This window comes from Homarus americanus, unplaced genomic scaffold, assembly GCF_018991925.1.
Source record: "Homarus americanus isolate GMGI-L3 unplaced genomic scaffold, GMGI_Hamer_2.0 scaffold56388, whole genome shotgun sequence".
Classification (NCBI taxonomy): domain Eukaryota; kingdom Metazoa; phylum Arthropoda; class Malacostraca; order Decapoda; family Nephropidae; genus Homarus; species Homarus americanus.
The window spans coordinates 208,162-227,129 of NW_024712990.1; the positions used below are offsets into that span (position 1 = coordinate 208,162).

Here is an 18,968-nt window from a genome sequence, read left to right on the forward strand (position 1 = left end):
GCAGCTGACGATGAGTGGGGTGACACGACCATTGTGTGTGTGTGTGTGTGTGTGTGTGTGTGTGTGTGTGCGTGTGTGTGTGTGAAATAGGGTTTATTATCTCTCTGACTTAGGAATGACAGCAAAACCCAAATTAGCGACGATTTAATAACCTGAATCGCATAATTAATTTCATTAAAAAGCAACAACTAGAGTTAGTTTCCCACGTTGGATTTTAAGTGAGTTTTGTGGGATTTAAAAACTTTGACATTTAAACATTTGTCCCTGAAAAAAACTCTCACACATATCTAACAGTATCATGCAGCAGCCACCAGTGTCATGCCACATCCTCCCGTGTCATGCCACATCCTCCCGTGTCATGCCACATCCTCCCGTGTCATGCCACATCCTCCCATGTCATGCCACATCCTCCCGTGTCATGCCACATCCTCCCGTGTCATGCCACATCCTCCCGTGTCATGCCACATCCTCCCGTGTCATGCCACATCCTCCCGTGTCATGCCACATCCTCCCGAGTCATGGCACATCCTCTAGTGTCATGCACATCCTCCCGTGTCATGCCACATCCTCCATGTCATGCCACATCCTCCATGCCACATCCTCCAGTGTCATACCACATCCTCCCGTGTCATGCCACAGTGTCTCTCACATCATGCCACATCCTCCTGTCATCCTCAGTGTCATGTGTGTCATGCCACATCCTCCAGTGTCATACCCATCATCCTCCTCCGTCATACCCACATCCTCCTCCGTGTCATACCACATCCTCCAGTGTCATGCCACATCCTCCCGTGTCATGCCCCCATCCTCCCGTGTCATGCCATCAGTGTGTCATGCCCACATCCTCCCGTGTCATCCAGTGTCATGTCATACCCCTCCCGTGTCATGCCACACATCCTCCCCGTGTCATCATTATCCTCCCGTATGTCATGCCACATCCTCCTGTCATCATCCCCTCCCGTGTCATGCCACATCCTCCCGTGTCATGCCACATCCTCCATGTCATACATCCTCCCGTGCACCATCTCCCCGCCCACATCCTCCCATGTCATGCCACATCCTCCGTGTCATGCCACATCCCGTGTCATGCCACATCCTCCCGTGTCACGTTGTCATAGTGTCAGTGTGTCATGGTGTCATGCCACATCCTCCCGTGTCATGCCACATCCTCCCGTGTCATGCCACATCCTCCCGTGTCATGCCACATCCTCCCATGTCATGCCACATCCTCCCGTGTCATGCCACATCCTCCCGTGTCATGCCACATCCTCCCGTGTCATGCCACATCCTCCCGTGTCATGCCACATCCTCCCGTGTCATGCCACATCCTCCCGAGTCATGGCACATCCTCTAGTGTCATGCATTAGACTATCTCCTTTAAATCTTGGAAACACTAAAAATAAACCCAAGACACAAGATGCACTAAACCAATAACAATAAAATCTACTTTTTTCGTTCAATCGTGGGAATTTTTTTTAGTTATGTGACATTAAAAAATCCCATTGAAAATAATCATACACGAAATACAAAACGGATGTGAAAAGATCCTCTAAAGAGACTAGATCAGTAAACCTGACTTTTATTTACTCTGATAAAGTGTTGGTTGTTGGATAACGTCATGTAAAGGAATTAATAGTTGTCTCCGTGTTGTTGTTATGCAAGACTAAGAGGAGAGATACGACACGATTATCAAATTATGTGAAATGTAATAGTTTCTTCTTACTTATTAACCAACCAACCATTTTGATCATAGATTCCTTGTGTTATGTTACTTAATTAATACAATTACAGGTATATTCTTATTTCTGTACCTGAAGCTAATAGATGTTTGTATTTTCATTAATTCGTAAAATAATGTAAAACTGTTACTATTACTCGAGGTATAATCGTGTATTTAATGATATAGACCTACTCACTCGTCTGAAGGGTTGTTACGTGAAATACAGACCGTCAGCTTGTGATAGTGAAATAGACTGTTGAAATAGTGTCTTCTTCATGTTGTTTGGTGGTGTGTGTGTGTGTGTGTGTGTGTGTGTGTGTGTGTGTGTGTCTGCGTGTATAAAGGAAGAAGTGAACTAATTTTAGAGAGAGTAGGTCAAGGCTACAACAAGTTCAGTGGCGGGCGAGAGTTTCCTCGCTGCCTCACTCTAAAACATCTCCTTTACACGGACTATGTTTTATAACCTCGCTTTACGGTCTATATATATTTGTACATACTAAATATTCTAAATTTAGTGCATATAGATTTTAAATACATCTCATGATCTAATTTTACTACTCATTAATTCGACTATATTTTACGTTCTACATAATTCTATACAAAATAAATCTGAATATTTTGTTTTGTATCTATATTTAGTGTATAAACATGAGTATACTTGTTTGTATTTAGTATTATATCCATGTATACTGACCTACGTTTAGATATATTGAAAGAAAATTTTTTGAAGTTTACAGTATTAAAGGGGGAACATAGGTAGACAATAACTCAGAGAAGGAATAAACTGGGGGAAATTACTATATATAAGGGGAGAAATATAGAACTACAGCCTTACGAGGAAAAAAATAGGAAAATTTGATCTATGCGCGAAAAATGAAATATACGAGAAATTAAAGATTTTTATCAACAACGCATAAATTTTTAGACCTGGAGAAAAAATACAAATAACTGGGTAAGACGATATGAAAAGTCTTAGGAGGGAACGCGTGAGGCTGGATATCCATAAGCCTCTTAGTGGGTGCAGCTCATAGCAGGTCCTGAGAGTCTACCAATATGGCCTGGGAGTTTCTGATGCATTTGAAGGGGAGAGAGGGGGTAGGGGGACAGGGAGTAACGCAGGAGATAAACTTTCACCTGACTGGTTTTTGGTGTGAGAGATGTCGCTGGTGGTGATAATCTTGCAGGAGATCAGTTTTACATCGCTAGGTTTTTGCGGGAGGTTGGTGTCCGACGTCGATCTTGTGGGGAATAATTTTGCATTGGTGAATTTTGGTTGAGGGATAACGCTAGTAGCCTTGATATTGTGGGAGATAAAGAAAGTATCTCCCACAATATCAAGGCAACAACTCATCCAGCCCCGACCTATTGTATAGTTCAGAAGCTAAGACATAGTAATACGGTCTTTAAAACCCCTTGAAGGCCACTGAAACCCTTAAGATGTTTTCTAATATAGGAACCAAGACATAGTGAACGATTCATAAAGACCCCAAAACCATTAAAACATCCACATGTTGGTTTCTAATGATTAAAAAAAAGACGAACGATATTGAAAAACCTCCTGAAGGGTCACTGAAGCTCCTGGAACTCATTAAAACAAGCACATCAACTGATACTCTTGGTTGGTCAGGTAGAGCCTCGTGGTAGTGGGTTGCTGTGAGGTGTGTCGCCCATGTTAACTTCCCCGACGGCTTTGCGCTGGAGGAAACGACTACCAAGCAACCCCAAGGGAACCTGTCTGGGAGAGGTAGGCGTGGAGGAAGTGTGGAGAGAGAGAGAGAGAGAGAGAGAGAGAGAGAGAGAGAGAGAGAGAGGGGGGAAGAATTGAGGGAGAGGATGGAGAGGAGAGGGAAGGGGAAGGTAGTATAGAGAGGAGAAGAAACTGAGAGGAGGAGAGAGAGAAGAAGAATAAAAGGAGAGGATGGAGAGGTGAGGGAAGGGGAGGGTAGTAAAGACAAGAGAAGAAGGGGGATGGAGAGGACAGAGAAGAAGGGGGATGGGGAGAGAAGGAGAAAGAAGAGAAGGAAAAGGAGAGAAAAGGGTGTGTGTAAATGGAAGCTGGGAAGACAAGAAGACAGGAATCTTAGGGGGGATGAAGGCCCACGGGGATAATGGTGGAGGAGGAGAGAGTGAGGAGAAGCAGGAATTGAAAGTTACCTTGATTGCTCGGACAGGTAAGACCCGCTAAGTGGATGGAAGAGGAAGAGGAAGAGGAAGAAGGTAGAGGGACACTCGGGAGGTAAGGTTAAGTAAGACGGAGGGGGGGGGAGGAGCTGTTGGGTACATGTGCACAGAGGAAAAAATCTTGGTTAGTCTAAAGGAGGAAGAGGAAGAAGAAGAAGGAAGAGGAGGCGGAAGAAAATGAGGAGAAGGAAGAGGAGGAGAAAATGGCAGAGGTGTAACAAGAGGCATAAGAAACGTGGAAGAGGTGGAAGAGGAGGATGAAGTAAAGGATATGAAAGAAGAAGAGGAAGAATAGAAGGAAGACGAAGAGGAAGAGGAAGAAGGAGAACGTTAAGACGAGGCTTGGAGGAGGAGGAGGAAGAGACCGACACGTTTCACAGAGCTAGTGTGTGTGTGTGTGGGGGGGGAGGGGGGCATGGGGAGCACACAGCAGGTCGTTAGCTTTAATGTTGTGTGTGTAAATATAGGTTCAATCTCCCAGGTACGCCGTGCTCGTGTTCTCCTTTATGCCAGAAGAACACCAGCGCAGAGGGAGGTTGACTTTAAAATCTTAACAAGGGAGTGTTAATCTTTAGCCGACTATCTTAAAGATAATTTGAACTGAGCTCCCACGACACACAAAGTTAAAACTGGATAGAGTAATGTTAAATACTCGTACTTAAGTTGTTTACAGCCGAGGACAGACAAGTGAGTGGATATTACACGTGTTTGAATTAGTCTTTGTGAAAATTTTCTCCTACGGAAAAAAAATGACTGTCTCTCTCTCTCTCTCTCTCTCTCTCTCTCTCTCTCTCTCTCTCTCTCTCTCTCTCTCTCTCTCTCTCACCTGTCCTTCACCTACACCCTCCACCTCTCCTCACCTGATTGGCCAGTATGAGGACTATACCCCCTATGGCAGCACTCCATCACACTCACCTGTAAAGACAGAAAAAACAACATTAAAATCATAAATTAAATGATCAAAAGAACAATACCTTAATAAGAAAACAAAAATAAATAAGAAACTTAAAAAAAAATAAAAAGAACAAAGGTGATTTATTTTCCTTACTTGCATAACAATAAACTTAACAAGAGAGAATTATGGAGTTAATGATCTTATATCTCTCACACACACACACACAAACACACACACACACACGCAGCATTGCATGGATAAACCCCTGAATCCTATCCAGTTAATAGTACCTATGGATATTAATAGTCCATATTCATACTACAGCTCAGAGGATGAACGGAAAACTGAACCGTAATCCGAGTTTGACAATACAAATTAGGGTTCGCCAAACATCAAAGTACAGTGAATGAATACAGAAATATCTCGTGTAAGAATATTTAAGTAAATCAAGCCAACCAAAATCACAAAAAAAGAATCACATCAATTACCCGTATCAAAGCCATCATGAGAATCTAGAATCATGAAAGGAATCCAAAGGAAGAATCAAGATGAAAATAAACAGATTTCCACACACCAATATCGGATCAGTGAAAAGTGGTTATTTTTTTGTTCCCTCCGGCACACGTAAATTAATTATCAACTTATAAAACTACATAAGGAGTATCAAGAATGTGTATGTTTGGTAGGAGGAGTATCAGATCCTTTTATGCCGGCAAGACTAATTATATCAATCTAAGAGTTTGATTTACTGATACAATACACCTAATCGTAGACCACTCAGGCCTGTACCTCTTGGCCAGACCTGTCGATCTGCCTAGGAGATAAAGTATTTACTTAGCGTGGCTGTAAAGGTTGGTGTATATATCGTCGAGTGATTTAAGGAATTCGTCTCTCACTTAGAACAACAACGGACGAGGTTTAACGCGTTAGTGTTAGTAGAAGGAACAAGAGTTAACAGAGTGAGTTTTAGATTTAACAGGGAGAGTTAAGAGGGCTTTGTGGCAACGGGAAGATTAACAGGGAGTCTCAGGAAACAGAGAGAGTTACAGATGCTTCAGCAACAACAGGGATAATAAAGAGGGTTGAGGAACGGAAAGATCAACAGGAATTCTATCAACAGGGGAACGTTAAGGATTTTGCAACAGTTGGAGTATGACAAGAAGGTGCTGCAACAGGGGAAGTGATAGGTGCTGCAACAGTTGGAGACAGGTGAGATGAAGCAACAAGATGATTAACGGGAGCCTTAGTCAACAGAAAGATACAACAGCAACAAACAACAACAAATGAGAGCTAATAATTGGAGTAACAGACAAAAAACAGGAACCTCAGCAACAGAAAAACAACAGACCTAATGAACTAACCCGAATAACAACTGCCTTAGAAAAATACCAATGCATGAAACAATAAAAAGAATCCGAAAACAAAACAAAATTTAGCAAAAGAAAAACTGCGTAAAATGACATCAATGAGATATTCTTAAACAAGATTCTTACAGTACGTGACAGAGAGAACTGATGAAGAGGTTGTACACTGAGAGTAATTAGCATGGACGCCATAGGCAGACTGGGGAAAGTTTTCTGTGAACACCACCACTTAGGGTTAAAAACTTAGGCAGTTTACGTCTCAAGGTGGTGGTGAAGGAGAAACGCGGCACAGCTATTACTCTGCTTAGGGAAAGTTGGAGAAAAATGGGAGTAATTATTTTGCTGATGTTTTTACCATGGAACGTATGCGCACCTGCCTATGAAAATATTCGCACACTGACCTGATATTACCACACAGTTGGATTAAAATGTACACTATTTATAAAACAAAGCTAGCCAATTATTTCCTTCACCCGCAACACCACAACCAGTCTCTCTCTCTCCCGTCATACGTCCAGAATTAAACACTGTTATATTGAGTGTTGTAATGGAATACCTCTGACACATGGAGGATTGAAACTCTTTATTGAACACAATTTAGGCTCACAATAACGACCGGTGATCACATATGAACTTCTCTCTTCAAAACAGGAGTAAAAAAATCTCACTCTTAGTCGGCCAGTGAAGTTACAATCGTTATTACTAAGACAACAACAACAACTGTTATGATAATAGTGTTTTTTTACCTTAATATTAATAATAACGGCTGACACACACACACACACACACACACACACACACACACATTCCTCGTCAACGTAGAGATATTATGATCCTGGTGGCAAGTGGCGCTCAAACTTACTCTGTCCTTCAAATTAAAATAGTTTGGCGTAGTTCACCTGGAGGAGGGAAGGTGGGAGGAAGGGGGAAAAAGGAAAGGAAAGGAGAATGGGGGAAGGGGAAAGGATGAAGGGACGAAAGAGGAGAAAGAGGAGGGGGAGGGAGGAGAAGAGGAGGGAGAGGAAATATGAGGAGGAGGAGGGTGAAACAGGAGGGAGGAGGGAGAGGAGGGGCAGGGGAGGAGGAAGGAGGGGGAGAAGGGGAGATTGGGGAGGGGACGGGAAAGGAGGAGGAGGGGAAAGAAGAGGAAGACGGAAAAGAGGAATGGGAGAAACGAGGAGATAGATGGGAGGAGGTGAAGAGAAGGGGAGGGAGAAACGGATGGACGGGAAGGGAGTAGGAGAGGGGGAGAGGCAGGGAGGAAGAGAAATGAAGGTGGTGTTCAACATTCAACTCATTTGTTATTATCTTCTCTTCCTTCTTTTAAAATTTTCTTCATTTGTTCTTTATATGCGTGTTCTCTCCTTAGTACTTCCGTGTGTGTGTGTGTGTGTGTGTGTGTGTGTGTGTGTGTGTGTGTGTGTGTGTGTGTGTGTGTGTGTGTGTGTGTGTGTGTGTGTGTGTGTGTGTGTGTGTGTGTGTGTGTGTGTGTGACATAGTATGGGTGCACATGTCAGTGTGTATATGTTCGCTCGTGTTCTCTTGCGTACAAAAACGGATAGAATAAATTTGCGTTGTTTGATGTTGTAATTCGTTGTAAGTCATAAGAGAAAGAAAGAGTTTAGTTCTGCTGAAAGTTCCCTTAAGTTGTTAAAGGAAGGTGATGATAAAAGCTCTAAGACACGTGTTGTTTACCTTGACAATTTAGAAACCTCCAAACGACGTGGAACGAGGTAGGTGGGGTGACTGGGGTCAGGTAAGGAAGAGTTCCACTGAATGTTGGAGGAAGGTCAAAGGTTAAGGTCACACTTGATGATCGATAAGACCTTTCTGCCCTTAACCTACTGGGATGAGGTGTGGTTTCATTCTTGGCTCACCTCCAACAGGAGAGCCAAGTCTTACTCTCTTCTATTCTACAGGAATGTATGTGTTTGTGCAACTATATACTGTATGTGTGTGTGTGTGTGTCATTCTGCATAAACCAAAACACATGTCCTACTGAGCTTATATTATGTGAAACTTTAAGAGGCTAATTAAAGAGCTATGACAACACAGTAAAAGTATGTACACTGAAAATGGTGCTTTATAGAAAACCAGAAAATACAAAGATAATTATAATTTAACTGAAAAATTAATTAAAACCCTTAATTAAATGAGATAATGAACGATGAAGGTTTAACAACATGATACATTTGGGCGTAAGTATCAAGTATCCCTGGACTACCAATAGTGTGTATTCAGCTTCTGTTGTACTCTGCAAATTTCCACAGGATTCCCAGAACTCGAAATTTTTACTACTTCAGAGACAAATTTAAATTCTTAAGAGCGACACAAGGTTTAGCATTTTGATGATTTGGGGAGAAAGTGTTGGATGTAACTAGAGATTCATATTTTTTAATTTAGTCTTCAGAATTAAGCACCTGTGTCTAACCTGTCCAAATGCTGTACAGTGTTCCCTTGTGTTCAGTTCAGTAATGTTGATATTTCTTTCGGATTTTGGGCCCTTAGGATTTTTATATGTTTGTTTATTTTATTTATTTATGTTTTTACATGTACTGTCAGTCATCTACTCGGTTTTCTTTTCCCTCTTCTTCCCTGCTCTCTTTTTTAAAACATTATTTCTCTATATATTTTTTGTCAATCTTCTCCCTTCGCTCCATTCTTCTTGTCTTCCTTCCCTCCTCCATTCTTACTGTTTGTTTTGATTTTGGTTTTCTCCGTGTCTTCCGACTTCCATTACCACTTCCTATTTCTCTCTCCCCCACCTCCTTCCTCTCTCTCCCACCTCCTTCCTCTCTCGCTTCTTTTCCTCTGTTTCTTCGTCTCTTTTCGTCTTTTTCTCATGTTTTTCTTACTACTCTCTCTCTCTCTCTGGTCCTTTCTCTCTCTTTCTCCACAACTCAGTTTTATTACTTTAATCTGATGTAAAATCCTTCGTGGTTTTACCTGCCGCTGTCGGAAGTGACAAGAACAGGTGAGAGGAGATGTGAGAGGAGCAGGTGAGAGGAGATGTGAGAGGAGCAGGTGAGAGGAGATGTGAGAGGAGCAGGTGAGAGGGGAGAGCGAGGATATCAAGTGAGTGAGAGCGGATGGGTACTCTTCAGTGTTTGTCAGTCTGTCAATACGATTATCAATCCTTTTCTTGTTAATCTCTCTCTCACTCCCTTTCTCTCTCTTTCTCTCCCTCTCATCCCCAATTCTTCCTTACGTTATATAAAACTCCCTATACCTAAAAAAAAATACAGATTATAATTGTAAAGGGAATGAAAAGTAAGACATTGCAACATACAAGATAAAAGCCAATATTGCCACCACACAGAATCCTCAACTTTTCATTCACTCCATTAGAAAGTTAGTTCAGATCCCGCACAAATTATATATATAACTTATGGAAGATTTTTAGAAAGAATCTTCAAAACTGAGAAGAAAAAAGTTTACGAATTTTTTAATTACATTACTGGAGTTAATTTGGGTTTCTATGGGAAAAATTACCCTACCACAGACTGTAATTATTATTTTTTTAGTACATCTGCCCGTCTTTAATGGCTGGGGTTTTGTTAGTTATTTTTGTTACATTTTCAGGCTTTTGTACTTTTTTTTTGCTTTATATTACTCGTTTCTTTTTTATGCCTTTTTTTTTATTTATTTCATATTTGTATTTTTATAATAAATTTCCAACTTTTAATGTCTTATTTTTCTGGTATTTTTAACTTCTTTTTTTCTTATTCTTTTTGTCTCATTTATGTTGTTTATTTCACATTTTTTATTTGTGTATCTTTTATTGTCTTTTATAATATTTTGCTTTTGAGTTAGGTTGAAAAAGACGGATATTATTGTGAATTAGTATGACAACATTTTTAGTTCATCTACACGACGAGGAAAACCGAACCGAACCGAACCAAATTTATCCAAACCTAACCTAAGCTCAACTAACCTAACCTAACCTAACCTAACCTAAGCTCAACTAACCTAACCTAACCTAACCTTGGTGCTAGGCTTTAGTTATCTGCATCACCATTGGCGTCTTTCCATCTGTTCCTCGATTACTACTCTCTCCTCTCTCTCTCTCTCTCTCTCTCTCCTCTCTCACTTCTCTCTCCTACCCTCAACCTCCCCATTCTGTTTTATCCTCCACGTCCTTTCACCCCATTCCATCCAACTCCTTCTCCCCTTCCATCCTTCACCCTTTATCCCCATCTCACCCTCTCTCTCTTCCATCTCTCACTTGGGAGGGTTCGACTTCTCCTGGTGAGTGAATTTGGGGAGTATTTTTGGTTTCCTCTCTACACTTTGTTTACTCTTCTCCCTCCAGTCCTTCCATCCTCACTATTATCATCGTCATTGCTGTAAATTCCAACTCCATTTTCATAATTACTACAGGAAATTGCTGTCATTTTTGTCTTAATTAGTAAAGTTGATCCTTATAACACCGTCTTAATTACTATCAATGCAGAAAATAAGGTTTAGAAACTTGAATTACATAACGTTGATTACTTTCTCTCATTGCCTTAATTCTTCTTCTTCTTCTTCTTCTTCTTCTTTTTCTTCTTCTATATATTATTTTCATCCTTTTCTATTTTCATTCTCCTTCCTTTTATTGGTCTTCACTTAAGAGAGAAAGCCGTCAAGACTCCCCAGCTGTCACATAAGGCGTTCAGTGAGAGGGTCAGCGCCATTACTGCTCGTGTGACAGAGAACAGAGAGTAGGACACAGTATAATGACCCAGCATTGTCACCTTCAGAGCGACCCTAAGCCTGATATAGAGAGCATATGAGGATGGGTTTTTACCTCCTGTAATATGCCACCCGGGATGTTTTTATTTTCGGATAACTAAAAAAATAATAGAATTTGTATAAAAAAGTATATAGAAATTGTATATATGTAATAGTATCCTCTAGGGGAACATGATATTTCGTACACCTGTCGAATGGTCATTACAAAGATAAAGTGTACTACCTGGTCTCTCGTTTATAGGACGTGTTGAAAATGTCCTTCGACCTTATCAATTATTATCATCACCATCAGCATCAACATCACTATCACCATCACCATCAGTATCAACATCACTATCACCATCACCAACACCATCACTTTCACCACTAACACCACCACCAATACCATCACCATCCCCACCACCCTCATCATCATCACCATCAACAACAGCTCCAAGAAATTATGCAAACATTGTAATAATATGATGATGTATATCCCTATTTTCCCCCAGAAGACAGATCGACATAATTTCCTGGATTTAAGCCCATTTTTCCTTCTCCGATATTCAATCAGAATATTGAACCATCAGAACGAAAATAAATATACTTCTATCACTCTACCTGTTATTTCAATACTTTTTTTCACATTTAGTTCAGAACATGTGAAAGAAAACCATGATAATTAAAACAGATTAACGAGATGTGTGTCAGAACAAACCCATGTTAAAATAGTTTTGATTTTGTATAATGAGTCAGAAAGAAAATGTGGATTGCCCAAGGATCTCGGGTACATTCATTGCGAATTTGTTCATTGTGGTTCAAAGACTTGTTTTACTGTGATATAATGAGTGTTGCTGGGGTCAGTCAGCTGCGAGGTGGATGTACTGTTGCAATATTGTTGTTATTATTATCATGTTGCAGAGTTTTGACGGTGGCTTGTGTGAGCTGTTTTTTTTATTGTACTTTTACACAACCATTAATCTCGACACAATAAACCAATCTTATCTTCCTCAACCACTCCCCTTCACCCCCTCATCCTCCTTAACCCCTCTCCTTTACCACTCACCCCCACATGTTCCTTAACCCTCTCACCCCCTCCTGTCCCCCTAACCCCCTCATCCGCTGTCCACCATAACGTAAGAGCATTAAATCGTCTGAACTAGCTCATTATTGAGTCTTTATACCATGAGAATATCCAACACAAACATAATAATCCATCTACCAAACATTGCTAAAACCATCGTGTGGAAGCGACTAACACCCAGAGCTTCATAAGGTAACAGCCAACCGAGTACGACACTCCTGCCACGATCCCCCGATATACCATGAACTCATTCTGGGAATAATAACATAACAGTGAACCCAGACTGTCATGAATTCATCGAACTAGTCATCCTAAATTAAACAACAAAAGCCCCCCCTTTCCTATCCCCCTTCCCTCCCTCACCCCCTCCCTCACCCACCACCCATCTCACCACCCAGTTTGTGAGAGTTAATATCCCCTTAGGAAATATCCCCAGCGACAGGAGCCAAAAAGGGGTACAAAAATACCCTCCAAAAAGGTATACGAAATATGTCATTCAAGCCACGTCCCCATTGTTGGCGCGTTCATTATCATAGTGATGGAGAATAGCTGGAGTTCCTGTTATGGAGGGTGGAGGAAATACTGTAATGAGGGAGAGGGAGGGGAGAGGGAGAGGGAGAGGGAGAGGCTGGCGACGAGCAGAGAAAAAATTTAAGATGTAAATAAAGGAGCCGATATAAACATAAATAGTGTGTGTGTGTGTCTGTCTGTCTGTCTGTCTGTCTGTCTGTCTGTCTGTCTGCCTGTCTGCCACTAAACAATAAAAGAAACGGGGAGGGTTTGATTCAAAATGTTATTCACAAAATTATCTCTAACAACTAGAAATATTCACAACGAGTAACATATATTTTTCTGTGGATTATCCCCTTTAGTTCAGCACACATTGTTGCCAGATAAGACCCATGACGAGGGATTTATCCATTGTTAGCGGGTCGTGGTGGTTCCGCTGCGTGTTTTCAGGCTGGCCTACACCCTGGTCCTGCCTAAAACTCCCTCGTCTACCAGGTGAGAGGATTCCCATGCCAGATATGATACAAACATCTATTTGTTATGGTATTTAAAATGTGGAAAACCGACATAAAAGATACTAATGGTTGTGTTAGGGATATTAAGCAACGATAAATATTACTTTTATCCTATATGTTCTAAAACTTAAGTAAGAATATACTCCTAAAATAATATAAAGAACTAAACAATCCGTACCAGTAAAATCTGTAAGAAAATAACTCATAATACTGAAAACGGTTTATTGAGAAAGTTCTGCAGCCCGAAGGTTGGGTGTGTTTGTGTGTGTGTATGTGTGTGTTTGTGTGTGTGTGTATGTGTGTGTTTTGTGTGTGTGTATGTGTGTGTTTGTGTGTGTGTGTGTGTGTGTGTTGTGTGTGTGTATGTGTGTGTGTTTGTGTGTGTGTATGTGTGTGTTTGTGTATCATATCATGTGTATATATTATATACTGTCCTAAATACACGACACAGGGAAACGGGCAAGAGAAGTAGACACGACGCTCCCTTGACCGACTCAAGGTCACCACACACACACACACACAATAGTTGGCAGTTCTTGATGTAACCTCAAGACGCGTCACTCCCCTCCCCCCCAAACAGACTCTCATTCCACCACACAACATATTATGGTCCCCGGCCAGATACCACATTCCACCACAACACTCACCTACCTCTCAGTTTTGGAAAGACTTTCATTAATTCTTGTCATTCGTAAATAAAAACATGGTCTTTTGGTAACATCATGCTAAGTGGGGGTTAATTAATTGACTTAGAAGTGGTAAATTTGATGTTCATTAACTATGCATATCATATTCAGGTGACCCAACGTTATGAAGGTAAATTGTCAGTCGAATAAATAGATGATAAATGAGATAATAATAATAATGATAATAATAATAATAATAATAATAATAATAATAATAATAATAATAATAATAATAATAATAATAATAATAATAATATTAATAATAATAATAATAATAATAATAATAATAATAATAATAATAATAATAATAATAATAATAATAATAATAATAATAATAATAATAATAATAATAATAATAATACCAGATACATTCCGCTAACATAACAAAACAAAAAATGTGTCACCTTCGGGATTTCAATTTGGGTGGGAACTATATATATAAGTGTCACAAACCACCTCAGCAAGTTTTCATGAAACATTTCCGTGTGGTTGTGGTGTTCCTTTGTTCCCATGTTTGTAGTTCAGACTTGTGTCGCGTTTTCAATGTATATTTTCAGTCTAGTGTAGAGCCAGTTGAGTTTATTGTTTCAGTTGGGTATGGCGCCTCTTGTTTATATGTTATCTTTTTGTTTGTTTACCACAGTTTATGTATTTTATTCTGGTGTGGGATTTAAATGGCGTTGGGGGAGAGGTGTTTAGTTTGGATATAAATTGATATTTTGAATTGTATATTATTTTAAGGTGTGTGTGTGTGTGTGTGTGTGTGTGTGTGTGTGTGTGTGTGTGTGTGTGTGTGTGTGTGTGTGTGTGTGTGTGTGTGTGTGTGTGTGTTTTTCAACTGTTTACAACCACCTCAACAGATTGTCTTCTCTGTAATCGTCTATTTTGATCTGATATTCACCTGTATTTTCCCATCCTCTAAAGTCACATCTGAGGACCACTGACTTTTAATCTACTCGAACACTCCCTAGTTCCTCCTTCAGAATCACTCCGCTGGGTGTCTTCTCTTCTACTCTCCTTCCCGAAAGATCCATGAAGACCTCTCTCTTCTCCTCCATTCCTCTTCCATCCCCCATTCTCCCCATCTCCATTCTCTCCTCACCCCCCCGATCCCCACCCTCTCAAGGCCTTCTTAATCACTAACACGTGAGAAGAATTGTTTTGGTGGAATTACGATTTCCTTTTGTTTTGACGAAAGAGAGAGAGAGAGAGAGGAGAGAGGGAAGGAGTGAGGGAGAGAGAGAAGCGTGGATAAAGAGAAAGAGTGAGATAATGCTTGCAAGAGAAACATATATACAAATTCCTTCTCCCATTCCTCTATCGTGAGAGACGTGGAGAGTGAGATGGGAAGAGACAAGGAGAGAGATTTAGGAAGATAGAGACAGATATCCCATTCCCATACCACCATTCCCCTGTCATGACCATTGTCTACTTGTGGTCGTTAGCCTCAGGGACATAATGGCTGGACGGGAGCGTCTCACTTAACAAGAAACACTAACGAGTTAAACACTCACTGCTGGGGAGCCACATGAGAGTGGTGAAAGTATAAGCCGAAGAAACCTGATGAGCTGAAGCTGTATTACAATAAGTCGTTTGACATCACCAATCAGTGTAGCGACGGTGTGGTGAGTGATGTAAACAAGACTGGCTTTTATTTATTTTTTTTTTTTTTAGATTTGTGGGATATTACCTACGCGGACCTTAAGCTAAAATGCTGGTGTCTATTTGTAGGGTTTGTTTTTGGTATTGCTTCCTCTGCTGCGTGTTGTATGGCACCAGTAAGGTCCTGGTTTAGTTGGTCAATATCTTCTGCTGGTTCATAGTTCGAATACCATTTTTGGAGTTCATCTTGATATAATATCCAGTTTGCTTTCTTGGTATTCTATCTGGGTGGCGGACGTGGGGGAGGAGGGAGTAGCTCCATCCTCAAAGTAGATGTCGTTGCAAAGTGGTCACTGGTCAGTTCATCATCTATCTCCCACTGAGCTACTGGAACGAGCTCAGTGGAGATGAATGTGAGGTCCAATGGTCCTCCCAGTATGTGTGTTGGTTCCCCAGTATTAATGAGCGTTATTTCTGGAACATCTGTCAGCAGTTTCACTAGGTGACGACCATCCAGGTTCATTCTTGTGGTCGAATTGATCGTTGGATGGTGGGCATTGAAGTCCCCAGTAATGAGCACAAGTTCCTGTGTTGCTTGAGTCAGTAGTTCACCGGCTTCTAGTCGTTTGGTAGGCGGTTTATAGATATTGTATACTACAAGACTGTCGTTTGCCAGGTGTATCCGAACAGCTTGTGCCTCTACTCCATCTCCACAGTGAACTGGTTCTACTTCTGAACTGGGGATGGTCGCCCTGACGAGAATCATGCTGCCATGGGAGTTGGGCCCCTTTGGTACAGAGTACTGTTGGTATCCAGGGTTTCGTGCAGAATGAAGACGTCAATATTTTTAGCTATGGCTGCTGCTTGTACAGTATGCCGTTTGTTGGACAGGCCTTGTACATTCCACTGTGTTATCTTGAGATGACAAAGAGGTGGGGCTATTCTATCATTATCTCCTCGTCGCTGGTGCTGTAGTTGCTCTCGGCGTTCATGGTTGAGTCGCTCTCCTCCTCGTCCGTTAGGAATGATGGCTGTTTTTTGGGCACATGCTCTAAGTGAGGAGCAGGAGGTGGAATTCCGCTTGTTTTGGGAGGTATCTCGGGAGTTTTTTCTTCTCTCTTCAGGGTGCTGTCGCTCTTGCCTGTGATCGTGTGTTTGCTGACGGTCTGTGTTTGTTGTTCTATTCCTCATGATCTGTTGCAAGGGGCTTGAGGTTTCACGGTCTTGAGTGATCTCTTGGATGGCAAGTTCTTCCGCTTGTCTGATATCTGACTCAAGGGCGTCGTCTGTTCCACTTGTAGTTGTGGAGTTTTGGGGTCTGGTCTTCCTGCATCTTTTCTGTGTTGTGTCATAACTGCATTTATTATATTTTCGGTGCTGGTATCTTGTTTCTTTATTATAGTAGAGAAGTCACTATCATAATGGTGATCATCTGTTTTATTTGTTCTTCTGTGAATGCCGCTTGTAGATTGACAGGCTGGGATGTATTCAGTTGGGTAGTCGCCTGAGGGGGTTGTAGTGTCCCAGGCAATATGGTGTTCTCCACCACTACTGGAGTGTTCTGTGCTTTTACTGTTATACAGCTCTGGAGCTGCAGTTGTGGAGTCCACTGATTTGTCATGGTTTCCTGCATGGACTGATTTTGTCCCGGTGTCTTCAATTTTGTCCTGTAGCCTGGTGGAGGAAGTGCAGGGAAGGAATCCTCTGACAGTTGGGGCGGAGTGGGTGTTGGGTTGACTGTATTCCGTCGCTGTTGACCCCACACGAATGTGCTCTGAGGTGCTTCTGTTGTGTTTTGTGGTTGAATTTTTGCCATTGCAACTTTCATCAGCTCTCTCCTCTTTGGGCATGATGTGCTCCAAGCGTGATGTTTCTTTCCACAATTTGGGCACTTGGCTGTCGTGGTGGTTCCTTCCTTGTGTTTTTGAATACACATTGCTGTCTTGTGGCTTTGGCTGCAGATGCCACATCTCACTTTTTTGTGGCACCTGGATTGGTGATGTCCAAATTCCTGACATTTGTAGCATCGTAGTGGTTCTGGGACAAAGGGACGCAACATGTAAGTCCCCCAGTTGCCTACAGTTGGTCTACCTCCTCTGGGACTGTCCCCTTGATGTCCACTAGCACTTGCTTTGTCTGTGCTTTGTCCTGACTCGTAACACAGCGCTCTGCCTTGGTCACTTTTGGATGTTTTATGGTTACTTCTACAGGTAGTTCTAGAGGATATCGTAGTAGGACCATTCTGGTTGTTTTCTCCTCGGGGTCTAATGGTATTTTCTTGACCGTGTTCCCGTTGATATTGGTGACCTCGCTGAGGATCTTGGCTGTGTTGTGGTCTTGGGGGGAAAGTATCAAGTCTCCAACTAGATTGGGCTTCACACTGAACTTGATGTTCTTGTATTCTAGTTCCAGTGCTACCACTACCTCGTATGCATGGTTGAATTCCGTTTCTTTGGGAATCTTGTACTTTATCACAGTCGGAATCGCGAAGGTGGGTGGTTCAGCCACTGGGTGATTGTTGGGGACATATTGTCTATGTCGGAGATGTTGTTTTCCTTCTGAGGCCTCTTGTGGCACTTTCCTTCCATTGGTTACGTCTCTCTCGCTCGTCTTAAATCAATAAATTGACAGTGAAGGCTCACTACACCTACCTAGTTCCTTGTTGCCCTAGGACCAGTGCCGTAGCCAACCCACCCCCCCCTCCCCCTCCAACGGTGGTCGTAGGCTAGTGACTCTGGTTTTGCAACAGGACCCCCAAAAAAGGAGGAGTCTACTCTACCCTATCAGCTAAACTCACCGGCCCAGCTCACACCCCTCTAAGGGGCCCCTTTGTGGCCTGTCCTAACGACAGTTCCCGCAGGGTTCGTTAATACTGGGAGAATCGGTGAGGGCACTAAGAAATGTGAGCATAAAACACAGAGAAACAATCAGGTTAATTCAACAGAGACGAGATATCCACGTCAAAGTGAGAGTGGCGTGCGTGGCGACAGTAAGTCTGGCCAGGCGCCGACTGAGCAAGTGGAAGCACGTGGGTCGGGAGTAACTGCGGCATGCGTCTTCTCACCTCACTGCTCAGCTGACGTCTGTGCAAGACTGGCTGCTGCCACACTGAACATGTATGTATCTGACTGGTGTATTCTGTCTCTGGCAGAGGAGGGGAAACTCTCGCAGCGTAATGGTATGGTAATGAAACGCAGGTGTGTGTGTTACCTCGACCAACGTTATTATGGTAATGAAACACCTGTTACCTGAACCAACTCTATTATGATGATGAAACACCTGTTACCTGAACCAACTCTATTATGGTAATGAAACACCTGTTACCTGAACCAACTCTATTATGATGATGAAACACCTGTTACCTGAACCAACTCTATTATGATGATGAAACACCTGTTACCTGAACCAACTTTATTATGATGATGAAACACCTGTTACCTGAACCAACTCTATTATGGTAATGAAACACCTGTTACCTGAACCAACTCTATTATGGTAATGAAACACCTGTTACCTGAACCAACTCTATTATGATGATGAAACACCTGTTACCTGAACCAACTCTATTATGATGATGAAACACCTGTTACCTGAACCAACTTTATTATGATGATGAAACACCTGTTACCTGAACCAATCCCCTATTATGATGATGAAACACCTGTTACCTGAACCAACTCTATTATGATGATGAAACA

At 41.8% G+C, this 18,968-nt stretch overlaps 1 protein-coding gene across 1 annotated transcript; it reads left to right on the top strand.

Moving 5' to 3' along the window:
• Nucleotides 1-298: 298 nt before the first annotated feature.
• On the top strand, nucleotides 299-1,354 carry LOC121865447 (atrophin-1-like). The gene has a single exon (XM_042364884.1). It carries the CDS (start codon nucleotides 299-301, stop codon nucleotides 1,352-1,354), a length of 1,056 nt encoding a protein of 351 aa, XP_042220818.1.
• The last annotated feature ends 17,614 nt before the right edge of the window (nucleotides 1,355-18,968 follow it).

Bases quoted from the DNA above. Each gene is read 5' to 3' on its own strand.
- LOC121865447 (XM_042364884.1), top strand. From the start codon at position 299: ATGCAGCAGCCACCAGTGTCATGCCACATCCTCCCGTGTCATGCCACA.